The 12,706-nt window shown below is 45.4% G+C and overlaps 1 protein-coding gene across 4 annotated transcripts in view; it reads left to right on the top strand.

Moving 5' to 3' along the window:
• hltf (helicase-like transcription factor) overlaps nt 1–12,706 on the top strand; it is a 109,781-nt gene that overhangs the window by 70,042 nt on the left and 27,033 nt on the right. For all 4 annotated transcript variants that reach the window (XM_070883682.1, XM_070883683.1, XM_070883679.1 and 1 more), the window contains 3 exons: nt 3,685–3,820; nt 4,989–5,168; nt 5,900–6,024. In XM_070883682.1, the coding sequence (XP_070739783.1) occupies nt 3,685–3,820; nt 4,989–5,168; nt 5,900–6,024 (441 nt within the window). The remainder of the gene's footprint in view (nt 1–3,684; nt 3,821–4,988; nt 5,169–5,899; nt 6,025–12,706) is intronic.

Below are 12,706 nucleotides of genomic sequence, written 5' to 3'. Positions count from 1 at the left end.
TCTGTACACAACTCCCACTAACATTTTTTGCCCTTTGGTGTTCTGCAGCTCTACCCATATAGATTCCACATCATCCAAGCTAATGTCTTTCCTAACTATTGCATTAATCTCCTCTTTAACCAGCAATGCTACCCCACCTCCTTTTCATTTTATTCTATCCTTCCTGAATGTTGAATACCCCTGGATGTTGAGTTCCCTGATCATCCTGGAGCCACGTCTCCGTAATCCCAATCACATCATATTTGTTGACATCTATTTGCACAGTTAATTCATCCACCTTATTGTGGATACTCCTTGCATTAAGACACAAAGTCTTCAGGCTTGTTTTTTTAACACCCTTTGTCCTTTTAGAATTTTGCTGTACAGTGGCCCTTTTTGTTCTTTGCCTTGGGTTTCTCTGCCCTCCACCTTAAAGTCCCCAATGATTACTGTATTACCCTTATTATATGCGCCTCTAATTTCCTGCTTTATACTCTGCCCTACATTACAGCTACTGTTGGGGGCCTATAAACAACTCTCTCCAATGTTTGCGGCCGCTTGCTGTTTCTTAACTCCACTCAAACTGATTCTACTCCATGATTGTTGAAGCTGAGATCCTTTCTCTCTGCTGTCTTTATCACATCCTTTATTATCAGGGCTATCCCTCCTCCTTTTCCATTTTGCCTATATCTTCTAAAAGTTAAGTATCCTGGAATATTTAGTTCCCAACCATGGCCACTTTGGAACCACATCTCTGTAATGGCTATTAGATGAAACCCATTAATTTCTATCCGCACTATTAATGCATCTGTTTTTTTGCGAATGCTTCGTGCATTCAGATATAGTGTCTTTAGCTTTGACTTCTTTCTATTTTTTCCTGATGTCCCTTTAGTCACTGATGCCCGATTATCTTTGTTACTCTCTCTGTCCCTTCCTGACCCACTCTGCTTATTTGTACCCCAAACTCTGCTCTTCTCTGGATCCTTGACATTTCTCTCGCTGCTTTTAAATTTACTTTCTTCTAAATCCTCCCATTCATTAGTTTAAAGCCTTGTCTACAGCCCTAGTTATTCGGTTCGCCAGGACACTGGTCCCAGCGCAGTTTAAGTGGAGCCCGTCCCAACGCAACAGCTCCCTCTTTCCCCAGTACTGGTGCCAGTGCCCCATGAACTGAAACCCCTTCCTCCCTCACCACTGTGAGCCACACATTTAAACCTCTAATCTGTGTGACCCTATGCTAATTTGCGCGTGGCTTCGGTAACAATCCAGAAATTATTACTTTTTGAGGTTCTGCTTTTTAATTTGGATCCTAGCTCCTCAAACTCTCTCAGCAGAACCTCACTCCTAGTTCTACCTATGTCATTGGTTCTTAGGAGGAGATATCCTTAACTCTGGCACCGGGCAGGCAACACAATCTTTAGAACTCTCTGTTGCGGCAGCAGAGAATAGTATCTATCCCCCTGACTATACTGTAGCCTACCACTACTGCATTCCATTTTACTCCCCCACTTGAATGGCTTCCTGTACCACGGTGCCGTGGTCAGTTTGTCCATCCTTCCTGCAGTCCTTGTTCTCATCCATACAGGCTGCAAGTACCTCATACCTTTGGACAGGATCAAGGGCTGAGGCTCCTCCACCACTATATCCTGGTTCCCCATACCTTCCTGACTTGCAGTCACACTCTCCCGTCCCTGATCATTGATGAACTCTAAAGTACTACTTAACCTAAGGAGTGTGACTGCCACATGAAACAAAGTGTCCAGGCAACTCTACCCCTCCTTGATGCCTGGCAATGCCTGCACCTCGTACTACAGTTCAACAACTGTGAGCCGAAGTTCTTCGAACTGCAGACACCGCAGATGTGGTTGCTGGGGATGTCGCTGGTCTTCACAAACTCCCACATGCTGCAGTTACGGCACACCACCTAGCCTGCCATGTCTATCTAACCGTGCTTATTTATTTGATTAGTTAATTTTTTTAATCAATTATTTTAGTTTTATTACTTAATTGGTTTATCTAGTTTAGTTACTAATTTAATAAAGTAAAGTTATAGTAATTTGCAGTTTCTTACCTACCTTTAGAGACTAACTAATCATTTACTTTTTGCCTTTTATTGTTACTCCTTGAATTTTCTGTTTGAAGGCTCTTTATAGCATTGCTGATCCCGCTTCTCTCAGCGTGATAATGTATTAATTATTGACATACAACCTCTCTGGCACTGAAAATGAAGTTTTATCAAGTATGGATTCTCATTCCCTCAAATTTTAATTATTGTTGGAGATTAAACATTTTTTTTACATTTTCTTTGTCACTTTGATATCTCTCTCAAGCAAATCTTCCTTTCCCTCTCTCCCACGTTCTGTACCAGATCTGACATTGAATTAAATATTCTAACTGACACTTTAGGTTCTGCGCACCACATTGACGATTCTTCAGTCTGATTGGTTACGGTGATGCACAGTTGCATGTCCAGTTTGTTCGGGTCCCAGATCCACTATAGAGGGCGCTGTGCTCTTTGGCTAGTTAGCTGACAGGAATTTCCAGTGTAAGAAGCCCATTTAAAGTGTCCTAGGGTCACTGCCATTCGCTCACCGCTTACCGCAAAACCCAATATTTCCACACTGAGATAAAGAGAGAAAAGTGAAGATATTGGAAATATGCAACAGGTCTGCTAGCATCTGTAAAGAGGAAGGATAGAGATCAGGAGCAGGAACCCCTGACTATTCCCCTTCTTCACTAATGCATATTCATCTTGAAGTAATTTTTTAACACTAGCAAAATGTAAAAGCTTGTGTGCATCAAATTTGTTTTGATAATGATTATATGGATTAATACTTTTTTGTGAACCTGTTGATGTAAAAACTTACTTGTATATATTACAGCATTGTAAAATACTCAAATTCATGGTATGCAGCTCAATATGGTATACAATGCGAGGCACAATAAAAATGATTAATTAATCAACATAAGTTAGCTATGATTAATTAATAAAAGGTTTCATCACAGAGGGTCTGATTTTTAGATTGCTCACTAGATCCCTGGAGTATTTTGCACTTAAACGGGGAAGATGATCTTCTTGAACTGTAACAAAAAGAGATACTTGGATGCTCAAGGCAGCCTGGGAGCTGTTGTTTTATTTAAATGTGTTTTGTACATACATGCTGTTTAGCCTGACTCCCATTGTGCACCAGATGGGTCTCGATATAGATGGCCATTCAATTTGATCCCCAGAATACCAATCCCACCATCTTGGTTTAAAACCTTAATCAAAGGACACCACCTCTGACAGTGCAGCACTCTCCCAGTGCACTGCACTGAAATCTCCTCTTGGATTATGTGCTCAAGACCTGGTGTAGTGCTCAATTCCACAACCTCCTGAGCCAGAGGTTGACGCGCACAAATCCGCCTCCGTGTAACTGTTATGCGCTACACTTGATCGTTGGAACTTAATGGGTAATTGTGCTGTGCGTCTGCCGGTGCCTGAGCATCCAACATGCTTTTCTGAAGGTCTTGATTGTTCCACTCCTTTCATTCATTCTGCCATGGGCACAACAGCAGTTGTATCGAAAGTCATCCAGTGCATCAGGATTGATATATTCTAAACTGGGACTCATGAGTCTATTATCTTGAAAGCAACTTTCAACGCAGCGTAATAGGAGGTTGGTTAAGTCATATAGCTATTCATTCAATGTGATTCTGCCACAGGCACTCCAATTCAAAATTCCTTGAAGGATCTTTGGTCCATTCTTTCGTTCCTGAAGTTGAAACCATTTACAGACAGACAGTGGTGGCACCGGACTATCCAACGGCCTGTAACCATGGGGGATGAGCATGGTCTCAAGTAGGTATTCTTGAACTGAAATTGGGTGAGGGCGGAGGGAGGGAATTCCTGAGAGGCTCTGTGAAGGGAAGGTGGAATTTCACAAGAGTCCGGAATCCGAGATAGGTATTCATAACAGAGGAATATAGAGCTAGAGGAGATTGTGGAGTTAGGAGAGGGTGAGACCATAGGGATTTAAAGACCAGGGTGGGGATGCTAAATTTGAGCTATTGGGCAACAGGGAGCCACAGTTTCACTTGTGGGGGGAAAATAAAAATGCAGATACAATGTCACGAATCCAGCAATCTCGGGACCGAGGCCGTTCCGGTTTTTGTGTTTTTCCGGATTTCGGAGAAGGAATCCGACATCCCAAATCCAGCAATCTCGGGGACAATTTTCGGGTATTTCTGGATTTTGGAGCAGAAAATTCGACGTCCCGAATCTAGCAACCTCGGGGACGATTTTCGGATATTTCCGGATTTTGGACGACTCCATCTGCGATGTGCAAATGTCCGTTTTTCTGAATTCCGGATTCGGGACGTTGTACAAGAATACCAGCATTGAAATGTGCTTTTAGTTCTATATTTTTCTCTAATCAGACTATGCAACATGCATTGTCAGACTATCACTTGCAGGTAATGTGCGATGGAGCTGTTTGAGCTACAAAGGGGCTTCGGAGCAGATCATTCCTGGGCGGCTAATTTCTGTATTGCTATGGTCACTGTCCATGTATGCACAATGTAACATAATAATGAAGGGGTTTGACAGAAAGATGTTTGACAAACACTTACGGGAGAATTCAAAACTAGGAGTCATGAATAAAAAATAGTCAGTAATAAATCCAAAAAGGAGTTATGGGGAAACTTCTTTTCCCAGAGAGTAGCTAGAATGTGGAATTTACTACCAGATGGAGTAGTTGAGACGAATAGGATAGATGCCTTTTAAGGGGAAGCTAGATAAACACGAGGGAGAAAGGAATAGAAGGATAGGATGAGCTGAAGTAAGGTGCGAGAAGGCTCATGTGGAGCATAAACATCGGCATATTTCTGTGCTGTAATTTCGATGTAAAACTCCATACTGGTGATGTATCAAATGTAGTGCCCTAACTGTCATATTCTGTATGGGCCTGGGAAGGATGCATTCTTAACTGGAGGCTCCTAACTCTTCCGTTTGTGTGTTTGTTCCTCAGACGGCTACAAGCATTAATAAACAACATTACCTTGCGAAGGACCAAAACCAGCAAGGTAAACGGCAAGCCTGTAATCGAGCTGCCTGCACGCACGGTCTTTGTTCAACACATAACTCTGTCCGATGAAGAGAAGCAAATATACGAATCTGTGAAGAATGAAGGCCGGGCTATTATCGGCAGGTGAGATTGTGAAGAAATTCCAGCCTTCCGTTCAGAAAGTGGGGGCAGAACCAAATTATCTCCACATTTTTGTCCCGTGCACATCCTTAAACTTTTTTTATCGTGCTAGTGTTTTATTTGCGCTATAACATTCAGCAATAAAGAGGCAAATATTTGGGAAGATCACTATTTGTTATTGAATACATGAATGTGTGTATATATTTGATAGTCAGGCTTTGATTGCTTAGCAATGTGAATTAATCAGAATGGGCAGTAAATCCCAGAGTGCTTAAGCGGGAGGTTAATTTTAATGGCCATGAAACCATGGGCTGGAGGTTTGCAATTTCTCAGTAGGAGTGCCCAGCAAAGTGCAAAATAACATTTTAAGTTCTTTACCGAAGCATAAGTATATTCATAACTTTATTTTTTAAACAAAATGGTTGATCTCCTGTGGCAATGCTCATGAACCAAAAAAATTAAGTTGCCTCTCTTCCTGTAACTGTCTCTAAACTTCTTTCCCACTCTCTAAGTCTCCTCTGCTGTTCTTGCTCTCTCTTTTGCTACTGTGCATATTAGGAACATTGTGGTTTGACAGCTGTGTCTGTCCTCCTGAAATGTAGTCTGACAGCCCCGTGTTTTCAGTGAGAGGCAGCACTGGGTGAGCAGTTCACCTCGGAGCCGTGATTGCATGCTGCACTCAAACACACACACGCCCACAGTTTAATGCTTCTCCTTTTTTCAACATTTTTCAGATATTTCAGTGAAGGATCCATTTTCACACATTACGCAGATGTCCTCGCTATCCTGGTCTGGCTGAGGCAGCTGTGCTGCCATCCTCGTCTCTTTGCAAATTCTTCGGCTGTGATGGGTTCCTCAGGTAGGTGCAGCGATATCCTCGATCCTCTCCACTGTGTTTGTGCGAATGAACCGAGACTGTTTCAGGCACCTTTTATCTTAATTGAAGCCCGCAGTGGCAGCATGAATATGAAATTGTCTATGGGACAGAAAGAAGAGTGTAGTGGTGAAGATTTGGTTTTCAGACTGGAGCGAAGTGTACAGTGGTGTCCCCGAGGGTTTGTCATTGGGACCACTGCGCTTTCTGATCTGTGAATATATAAATGACCTGGATTTGGGTATACAGGGCATAATTTCAAAGTTTGCAGACGACACAAAACTCAGAAGTAGTAAACGGTGAGGAGGTTAGTAACAGACTTCAGGAGGACATGGACAGACTGATGAAATGGGCAGACACGTGGCAAATGAAATTTAGCGTTGAGATGTGTGAAGTAAAGGAAGAAAGAATGAGGAGAAGCAATATAAACAAAATGTTACAATTTTAAAAGGGATGCAAGAACACCGAGAAATCTTTGACAGTAGTTAAGACACAGATCAGTCATAGCGATAAATGGTGGAACGGGCTCGAGGGGCTGAATGGCCAACTCCTGTTCCTAAGGTAGGAGGACAAGTTGTTTAAGACTTAAAAAAAAAACTACAGGATCCTTGGCTTTATAAATAGAGGCATAAGAGTACAAAAGCAAGGAAGTTATATTAAACCTTTATAAAATGCCAGTTAATCTCTCAGTTGGAGTATTGTCTAATTCTGTTGCCACACTTTGGGAAGGATATCAAGGCCTTAGAGTCGGTACAGAGTAGACTTACTAGAATGGTACCAGGGACGACAATTTTAGTTACATGGAGATACGAGAGAAGCTGGGATTGTTCTCCTTGGAGCAAAGAAGGATAAGGGGAGATTTAATACAGGTGTTCAAATTCATGAAGGGTTTTAAGTGAGTAACTAAGGAAAAACGGTTTCCAATAGCAGAGGGTTGGTAACCAGAGGATACTGATTTAAAGAGCCAGAGATGAGATGAAATTTTTTTTTTCAATTGTAATTTTCAAAATGGAATTGGATATTTACATAGAATTACAGAGAATATACGGCACAGAAACGGGCCATTCGTCCCAACCAGTCCATGCCGGCTTTTATGCTCCACTAGAGCCTCCTCCTGTCTTTCCTCATCCAGCTCTACCAGCATAACCCTCTATTCCCTTCTCCCTCATATGCTTGTCTAGCCTCCCCTCAAATGCATCTATACTATTCGCTTCAACCACTCCCTGTGATAGAGAGTTCCACATTCTCACCGCTCTCTGGGTAAAGAAGTTTCTTCTGAATCCCCTATTGGATTTCTTGGTGACTATCTTATATTGACGGCCTCTAGTTATGCTCTTCCCCACAAGTGGAAACATTCTCTCTCTATCCACTCTATCAAAACCCTTCATCATTTTAAAGATCATTATTAGGTCCCCCCTCAGACTTTTTTCAAGCGAAAAGGGACCCAGCCTGTTCATCCTTTCCTGATATGTATACCCTTATATATCTGGTATCCTCCTTGTAAATCTTCTCTGCACCCTCTCCAGTGACTCTGTATTCTTTTTATAATATGGCGACCAGAACAGTACGCAGTACTCTAAGTGTGGTCTAACCAAGGTTCGACACAGGTTTAGCATAACTTCCCTACTTCTCAATTCTATACCCGAGTGCTTGGTTTGCTTTTTTTACGCCCTTGCTAACATGTGTTGTAACGTTTAGTGATTTGTGCATTTGTACCCCGAGATCCCTTTGTTCCTCTACCCCACCCAGACTCTCAACTTTCAAGTAATAAGTGACCTCCGTATTCTTCCTACCAAAATATAATACCTCACATTTATCTGTGTTGAACTTCATTTGCCAATTATATGCCCATTCTACAAGTTTATTAAGTCCTCCTGTATTTTATTGCAGTCCTCCTCAGTATTGAATCTCTCTTCTCCTCCCCCCCCCCCCCCCCCCCCAATTTGGTGTCATCCACAAATTTAGAAATTATTTTGATTCCAAATCATTAATATAACGTGAACATAGAAATATAGAAATTTACAACGCAGAAGGAGGCCATTTCGGCCCATCATGTCCACGCCAGCCGACAAAGAGCCACACGGCCCTCTGTCAGCAGCCCAAAAGGTTACATATAAACCTATGAACAATGACGGAGATCACCCTGGCCATATTCTATTCCCTGCAGTACTTACCATTATATCTGCGCCGACCAACAAAAGGCCATCTAGTCTAATCCCAATTACCAGCTCTAGGTCTGTAACTATTGTGTTCCTAACACAGTTGAGACTGCACACAGGGAGGTATAGGCCTTAGGGGATCCCTTGGGACTTCAGGGGATGCGCTCCCTGGTGGCGTAACATGGGAGTGCATGCTTTACAGATACACAACAGAACCCCCCCAAAGTCAAAGTGAAAACATGGTGAGGCGGTCGGGAGCCTTTCTTTCCCTGGTGGACAGCCCCGGTACAAATGTCTGTTCTGGTGTGTTGGCTGTGCCCTCGCTGGGCTGGCGTATTGTTGGCCCTGCAGGGCTGCTGGGTGAGCGTGGGCTGTTGGGCGTGATGGGTTCAATTTCCTGATCCGGCGTGGTGTCGTTGATCCTTTGGGTGTGTGTTGTGGGCTCGAAAAAGGTGGTGTCTGCTGTGGGTTGTTCAGGGCAGTCTGTGAACCGCAGCCTCGTTTGGTCCAGGTGCTTTCTGCAAATTTGTCCATTGTCTAGTTTGACTACAAACACCCTATTCACTTCTTTAGCTATCACCATGCCCGCGATCCACTTGGGACCATGTCCATAGTTTAGCACATACACAGGATCATTCAGATCAATTTCCGTGACACAGTGGCGCGACCATCGTTTACATTTTGTTGCTGCCGCCTGCTCTCTACCTGACCATGCAGGTTGGAGTGAACCAGCGAGAGTCTGGTTTTAAGTGTCCTTTTCATGAGTAGCTCAGCCGGGGGCACCCCTGTGAACGAGTGGGGTCTCGTGCGGTAGCTGAGCAGTACTCGGGACAGGCAGGTTTGGAGTGAGCCTTCTGTGACTCGTTTAAGGCTCTGTTTGATTGTTTGTACTGCCCGCTCTGCCTGCCCAGTGGAGGCTGCTTTAAACGGGGCCGAGGTGACATGTTTGATCCCATTGCGGGTCATGAATTCTTTAAATTCGGCACTGGTGAAACATGGCCCGTTGTCACTGACCAGTATGTCAGGCAGGCTGTGGGTGGCAAACATGGCCCTCAGGCTTTCAATGGTGGCGGTGACAATGCTCCCCGACATTATTTCATATCCAATCCATTTTGAAAAAGCATCCACCACCACCAGGAACATTTTACCGAGAAACGGGCCCGCATAGTCGACATGGATCCTCGACCATGGTCTGGAGGGCCAGGACCACAAACTTTTAGTGGTGTCTCTCTGGGAGCGTTGCTCAACTGAGCACACACGCTGCATTGCTGTACACAGGACTCTTAAATCCAAGTCGATACCGGGCCACCACACGTGGGATCTGGCTATCGCTTTCATCATTACTATACCCGGGTGTGTGCTGTGGAGATCAGAGATGAACGTCTCCCTGCCCTTTTTGGGTAGCACTACGCGGTTACCCTACAACAGGCAGTCTGCCTGAATGGATTGCAGGCTGCGCCATTTCCACTCCCGTGGTGGGCAATGATAGCCGACTGAGAGCATCCGCACAGTTCTCGGTGCCTGGCCTGTGGCGGATGGTATAGTTCTATGCTGATAGCGCGAGTGCCCACCTTTGTATGCGGGCTGAGGCATTAGTATTTATCCCCTTGTTTTCAACGAACAGGGATATGAGGGGCTTGTGATCGGTTTCTAGCTCAAATTTGAGGCCAAACAGGTACTGATGCATTTCATTTACACCGAACACACACGCCAATGCCTCTTTCTCAATCATGCTGTAGGCCCTCTTGGTCTTAGACAAGCTCCTGGAGGCATAGGCGACAGGTTGCAACTTCCCCGCAATGTTAGCTTGTTGTAATACACACCCGACTCCATGCGACGACGCATCACATGCTAGCACAAGTCTTTTACATGGGTTACACAATACAAGCAGCTTGTTGGAGCATAAAATGTTTCTGGCTTTCTCAAAAGCAATTACTTGTTTTTTTTTCCCCATATCCAGTTCTCACCTTTACGCAATAACACATGTCGGGGCTCTAAGAGGGTGCTTAACCTCGGTCAGAAGTTACCAAAATAGTTGAGGAGTCCCAGGAACGACCGCAGCTCCGTGACGTTCTGTGACCTGGGCGTGTTCCTGATAGCCTCTGTCTTGGCGTCTGTGGACCGAATGCCGTCCGCCGCGATCTTTCTCCCCAAAAACTCCACTTCTGTTGCCATGAAGACGCATTTCGACCTCTTCAGCCGCAGCCCTACGCGATCCAGTCGCTGGAGGACCTCCTCCAGGTTTTGTAGGTGCTCGACGGTGTCCCGACCAGTGACCAATATGTCGTCCTGAAAAACCACCGTGCTTGGTACCGACTTGAGTAGGCTCTCCATGTTTCTCTGGAAGATTGCTGCAGCCGACCGAATTCCAAACGGGCATCTGTTGTAGATGGAACAGTCCCTTGTGCGTGTGATGCACTTCGAAGACGACTCCAGCTCCTGCGTCATGTAGGCCGAAGTCAGGTCGAGCTTGATGAACATCTTGCCTCCTGCCAGCGTCGCAAATAGGTCGTCTGCCTTAGGTAGCGGGTATTGGTCCTGTAGCGAGAAACGATTAATAGTTACTTTATAATCGCCACAAATCCTGACCGTGCCATCACTTTTGAGTACTGGAACAATCGGGCTGGCCCACTCGCTGAATGCCACTGGGGAGATGATGCCCTCGCGTTGCAGCCTGTCCAGCTCGATTTTCACACTCTCTCTCATCATGTGAGGTACCGCTCGCACTTTGTGGTGAATGGGTCGTGTCTCTGGGACCAAGTGGATCTGCACCTTCGTCCCGGAAAAGTTACCAATGCCTGGCTCAAAAACGGAAGGAAATTTGTTAAGAACTTGGGTACATGAAGCCTCATCGACATGTGATGGCGCTTGGATGTCATTCCAATTCCAGCAGATTTTGCCCAGCCAGCTCCTTCCAAGCAGTGTGGGGCCATTGCCCGGGACAATCCAGAGTGGCAGTTCATGCACTGTGCTCTCGTAGGTAACCTTGACCATGGCGCTGCCCAGGACAGTGATGAGCTCTTTGGTGTACGTTCTCAGTTTCGTGTGGATGGGGCTCAGGGCTGGTCTGAGTGCCTTGTTGCACCACAGTCTCTCAAATATCTTTTTACTCATGATGGATTGGCTAGCGCCAGTGTCCAGTTCCATTCAATGTAAGCCATTCAATTTTACATTTAGCATTATAGGTGGACATTTCGTCTCAAATGTGTGCACCACATGTACTTCAGCATCTGCCTCCTCTCTCTCGGGCTCGAAATTGCTTTGATCCACCATGGACCGATCTTCCTCTGCCACGTGGTGGTTAGCAGGTTTTGCAGAGCTTGCAGCTCGTCTGGAGGTGCCCCATTGTTCCACGGCTCTTACAGACATACCCTTTGAAGTGACATGAATAGGCTGAATGGAAGCCTCCACAACGCCAACAAGGTGTGAATTGCCTTGCATTCATCCTTTGTTGTGGACTCTGAGTCATCTGGGTCACCTGAGGCCTGCTGGTAGTTGCAGACTCGTGGTTTCTGCCCTGCACATTTCTGCTCGCAAACACAGTTCCAGTTAATTTATGAACATTGCTAGCACTTGTGTGCTGAGAGATTTGTTTGGTGTTATCACCTATGGACATAAACGCCTGTGCTATTGCAATGGCCTTGCTGAGGGTCGGTGTCTCTACAGTCAAAAGTTTTCGTAGGATGTTCTCGTGGCCAATGCCCAGTACAAAAAATGTCACTGAGCATTTGCTCCAGGTAGCCATCAAACTCACATTGTCCTGCAAGTCACCTCAGCTCGGCAACGTAGCTCGCCAGTTCCTGACCTTCAGATCGCTGGCATGTGTTGAACCGATGCCTCGCCATCAGCACGCTCTCTCTCGGGTCAAGATGCTCCAAAACCAGTGTACACCGCTCCTCATACGACTTATCTGTGGGTTTCACCGGAGCCAGAAGATTCTTCATGAGGCTGTAGGTCGGTGCCCCGCAGACTGTGAGGAGGACCGCTCTCCTTTTTGCAGCGCTTCCTTCTCCGCCCAGCTCATTGGCTACAAAGTACTGGTCTAGCCGTTCGACATATGCTTCCCAGTCCTCACCCTCCCAGAACTTCTCCAGGATGCCCACAGTTTGTTGCATCTTTGCGTTGGATTCGTATACTCGTCGCTAGTTATTGTGTTCCTAACACAGTTGAGACTGCACACAGGGAGGTTAAAGTAACAGTGACCTCAGTCTTTAATAAGACACTCCAGAGTGAATAACAGGCTTTAGGGGCCGGCTTATATACAGTACTCCCAAGGGATGCTGGGATCCCTTGGGACTTCAGGGGATGCGCTCCCTGGTGGCGGAACATGGGAGTGCATGCTTTACAGATACACAAAGTAACCTTGCAGGTTACTGCACTTTTAAGTGCCCATCCAACCATTTCTTAAAAGTGGTGAGGGTTTCTGCATCCATCACTCTTCCAGGCAGCGAGTTCCAGATCCCCACAACCCTCTGCGTAAAGAAGCCTCCCTCCCATCAAATCCCCTC

The sequence above is a fragment of the Pristiophorus japonicus genome, chromosome 6 (assembly GCF_044704955.1).
Source record: "Pristiophorus japonicus isolate sPriJap1 chromosome 6, sPriJap1.hap1, whole genome shotgun sequence".
NCBI classification, from domain to species: domain Eukaryota; kingdom Metazoa; phylum Chordata; class Chondrichthyes; family Pristiophoridae; genus Pristiophorus; species Pristiophorus japonicus.
The sequence above is the reverse complement of the archived record's forward strand: the minus strand, read 5'-3'. Positions and strand labels throughout refer to the sequence as shown.